Source organism: Bison bison, unplaced genomic scaffold (assembly GCF_000754665.1).
Source record: "Bison bison bison isolate TAMUID 2011002044 unplaced genomic scaffold, Bison_UMD1.0 scf7180017864322, whole genome shotgun sequence".
Lineage (NCBI taxonomy): Eukaryota > Metazoa > Chordata > Mammalia > Artiodactyla > Bovidae > Bison > Bison bison.
In genome coordinates this window covers 4888597-4892272 of record NW_011494894.1, presented here as the reverse complement: position 1 = coordinate 4892272, position 3676 = coordinate 4888597, and the positions used below count along the sequence as shown (strand labels likewise).

Sequence of the window (3676 nt, the reverse complement as noted above, 5' to 3'; positions counted from 1 at the left end):
CTACCTATCTATATATCTATGCTAGAATCCTGGTATAAACACAAAATACCTGCTTGTTGAATTGTTTAATTAAAGGCTTTCCTTATTTGCAGCTTTCCCTCAAAAATATAAAATCTTCTTTAGAAATTTAATATGCATATAAAGGTATTCATGAGTAACAATTTTAGTAAAAATGTATGCTCCATTCTTTTTTAAATGTATTTTATTATGAAAATATTTAATTGTAATAACCTAAGGTATGGGGTGTGTGTGTGTGTGTGTGTGTGTGTGTGTTAGTCATTCAGATGTGTCTGACTCTGCAGTCCCATGGACTGTAGCCCGCCAGGCTCCTCTGTCTATGGACTTCTCCAGGCAAGAGTACTGGAATGGGTGGCCATAGGGATCTTCCTAACCCAGGGATCAAGCTCAGGTCTCCTGCATTGCAGGCAGATTTTTTACCATCTGAGCCACCAGGGAAGCCCAAGGTATGGTATAAATTTAGTTAAACACAAAGACTAATATAACTATTTCACTTGTAGATTTTAAAAATATAAGCATGATTATTATTGTAAATTCATTTATGTTAGCAAATTTATTTTAAAATGAATAGCTTTCCATTCTTTTAGAAGTAGAATAATTAAAAAGGGAAATGAATGAAAAATGCATCCCTTTCTTCATTTTTTAATTTTGTATTGGAGTATAATCCAGAGAAAACCATAATGTGGAAAGATACATGTACCCCAATGTTCATTGCAGCACTGTTTAAAATGCATCCTTTTAGTTACCAATTGTAGACGTGATAATTAGCCAGCACTCAGAAATGTCTTTTGTTACAGGGAATCCAGTACCAGAAATAACATGGCATAAAGATGGTCAGCTCCTGAAAGAAGATGACACTCATCATCTTATGTCTGATGGCCGTTTTCTTCAAATTGTGAATGCCCAAGTGTCACACACCGGAAGATACACATGTTTGGCGTCTAATACAGCTGGTGACAAGAGCAAAAGTTTCAGTCTTAATGTGTTGGGTAAGTGTAAGCATTGCTTCAAATCTTGACGAATCAGCCATGGCAACAAGTTCAATTCCCTTCTTTTATTGTTTAGTTAGTATTTCTACCTGGACCAGAGCTTGTGTACATTTGCTTATTTTCTTTCATTAATTAATTTATACATTCATTCATTCCATTTGGCATACCTACCATTTCCAGGACTGTGGAACACAGCTATGAATAAGATATACAAGCACAACTATGAATAAGATATACATTAAATAAATAGTAATAAAGGAAAAACAAATACTAGTAAAAGAGAAGCAGGTTAACAATGAAAGGAGCTCAATGTGAGATATTTTATCATTTCTTTGGGGGAGTCTGCCATTATTGGTAATTGTACATACTGGAATCTCTGTTGGTAACTAAGATGAAGAATAAATGTGGACAAGCTCATGAAAATTTTATGCTTGCTCATGAGTGATAATGAATTAACACAATCCCTTGTGAGGCTGAAGGGTTAAAACAGCATTAAAATGCTTTTATTTTAGAAATGTGTTTCCTCTGTCTTAAAACACATCATCTCTTCTTCCCTTTGCTAACTTATATATCAGTACTGGGGGCTGCTCGTACTGGGGTGGGCGACTGCTGTATATTTTCTTTTCCTTCACATAACATGCTGCTCCTCTGTTTTTATGTGTGTTTATCTATTTGTTTGCTAACTCATTAATACCTAAAAAATCTTAGAGGGTACTACTGTGCAGTAAATTACCTGGAAATTGCAATTTTTTGTTTTTTACCATTTGATTAATGATTCTTTTTCCTAGATAAATTCCCTCCCCGGGAGATTAATGTGCAATGTGTAAATTCTATATTGAGTCAGTGATGAGCTGTGAAGATTCCCAGGTTAAAACATACACTGAGACCACAAGTGTAGGTTTTAAATCTCAAATGGCTTCCTTCTCATTTAACACAGATGACTTGTACATTTGAATATCAAGCCCTTTGAACACAAGAAAAACTATACCATGAAAACAAATGGTCTAAGAATGGTGAAATAACTGTACGTTCAGTTTCTGCAGCGTTAAAGTTAAAGTTCTCAAAAATAACATTAAAATAGAGTCCAGATTTCTGCTCACATTAGAAATTTAAAGTGTACCACCTAAATATATTGCATTTGATTACTGATATCAAAACGTGTTTCATTCTACTAAAACAGACTGACTATAATTGAGGATGCAAATTCTGGCTATTTTTTAATTTCTTTACTTGTATGTTATGATAGTTACTGGCTAGACTAGTGGAATAGCTAGTCTCATACAGGATACAGTCCTCAGGCAGCTTACAGTCTAGTTGAGTAGAAGAGACATGTCAGCCAGAAAAGCTAAGTCAGAATACTGGATAATGTATAAGTAAGTATTAAATGAATACTATATATAAGTAATACTTATATAAAATATAAACTCCCTAAGGCAAAGCTGTTTTTATCTTGAAAAAATACAGCCCCAGCACCTATTACCTGAATCAATAACAACGAGAGTTCGTGAGCCAATTGTCCTGTAACAAACTCATCTTCCCTGCATGCCCATCAGTGTTTGAAAGTCAAATACCCAGCCCGGGATTTCCTCCCCGCTGCTGTAGCCTGCTGCTTCTCTTAGATCTCTAAATTCCTCATGACCCCTTCCTCCCACCAGTGATTGACCTCCCAGTACTGGCTCATGTCCAGATCCTACCCCTGTCCTCTGGAAACTAGATTTCAAACTGTTTCCAGCTCCTTGCAGTAATTGAACTCTGACCCTTCCCAGGAGACATCAGCTCCCTGGGGATTCTCTCCAGTGGGGATCACTTATTCTTTATCACAGGCATCTCAAGTTATATTATCTGACTATATTCCTTCCTCCACTTCCTACTCGCTTTCTGGTTGCTTATTTCTTGCCATTCTCATTCATTCATTGAAGATGAGGGATCTGAATCAAAGTCTTCTTTTCACCAACTTCATAAAAAGTTAAGGCTATTTAAGTGTGTATATTTGCAAGTTCTAGTCTACCCAGCCATAATTTAGTGTTCTTACCCTTTCTTTTCCTAGAGGGTGAATTATCCTTTTTGTTCACAGTTACTGCTTCTGCCCTTCATCCTGTATCTTGTCCCACTTCTTTGGTCTGTCAGTCATACCCATTGTCTGCCTTACCTCCAGCTTCATCTTCTGTTGCCTCCATCACTTCATATAGTCAACACTCCGTCTATCCATCTTATCCCACTAAAAACAAGCTTCTGCCCACACCATTCTTGATACTACTGTTGTAAGACTACCTGCTGTTAGATCAAACATTGTTCAATTCTTATGTTCATGGTTGGATCCCTAAATGATGTATCCCTTTCTCCTGGACACTGTCCTTCCCTAGTTATCCTTGCACACCTTTGGTTGCTATCTTTCTCTCTCCTTTATGAACTCTTACTTAATCCATCTCTTAAATGTTAGGTCCCCTTATGTTTCATCCTTATTTCATTGCTTATTTTACTGTAGTCTCATCAGGTAACAAATTTAATTCCCAGAGGTTTAATTATCATTTCCTATCAACTGGAGACTTTTTAAAATCCATACCTGCCACCCAGATCTTTCTCCCAAGGTTCAGATTTCTATATACAATTGCTTTTTGGACATTTCTACCTGGAATTCTTACAAGCGTTTAGTCAGACTGAACAAACCA

The 3676-nt window shown here is 36.5% G+C and overlaps 1 protein-coding gene across 3 annotated transcripts in view; it reads left to right on the top strand.

The window, feature by feature from the left end:
* The window catches only part of HMCN1 (hemicentin 1), a 541857-nt gene that overhangs the window by 382229 nt on the left and 155952 nt on the right, over window positions 1-3676 (top strand). For all 3 annotated transcript variants that reach the window (XM_010853073.1, XM_010853072.1, XM_010853074.1), the window contains exon 49: window positions 816-1007. In XM_010853073.1, coding sequence (XP_010851375.1) covers window positions 816-1007 — 192 coding nt within the window. The remainder of the gene's footprint in view (window positions 1-815; window positions 1008-3676) is intronic.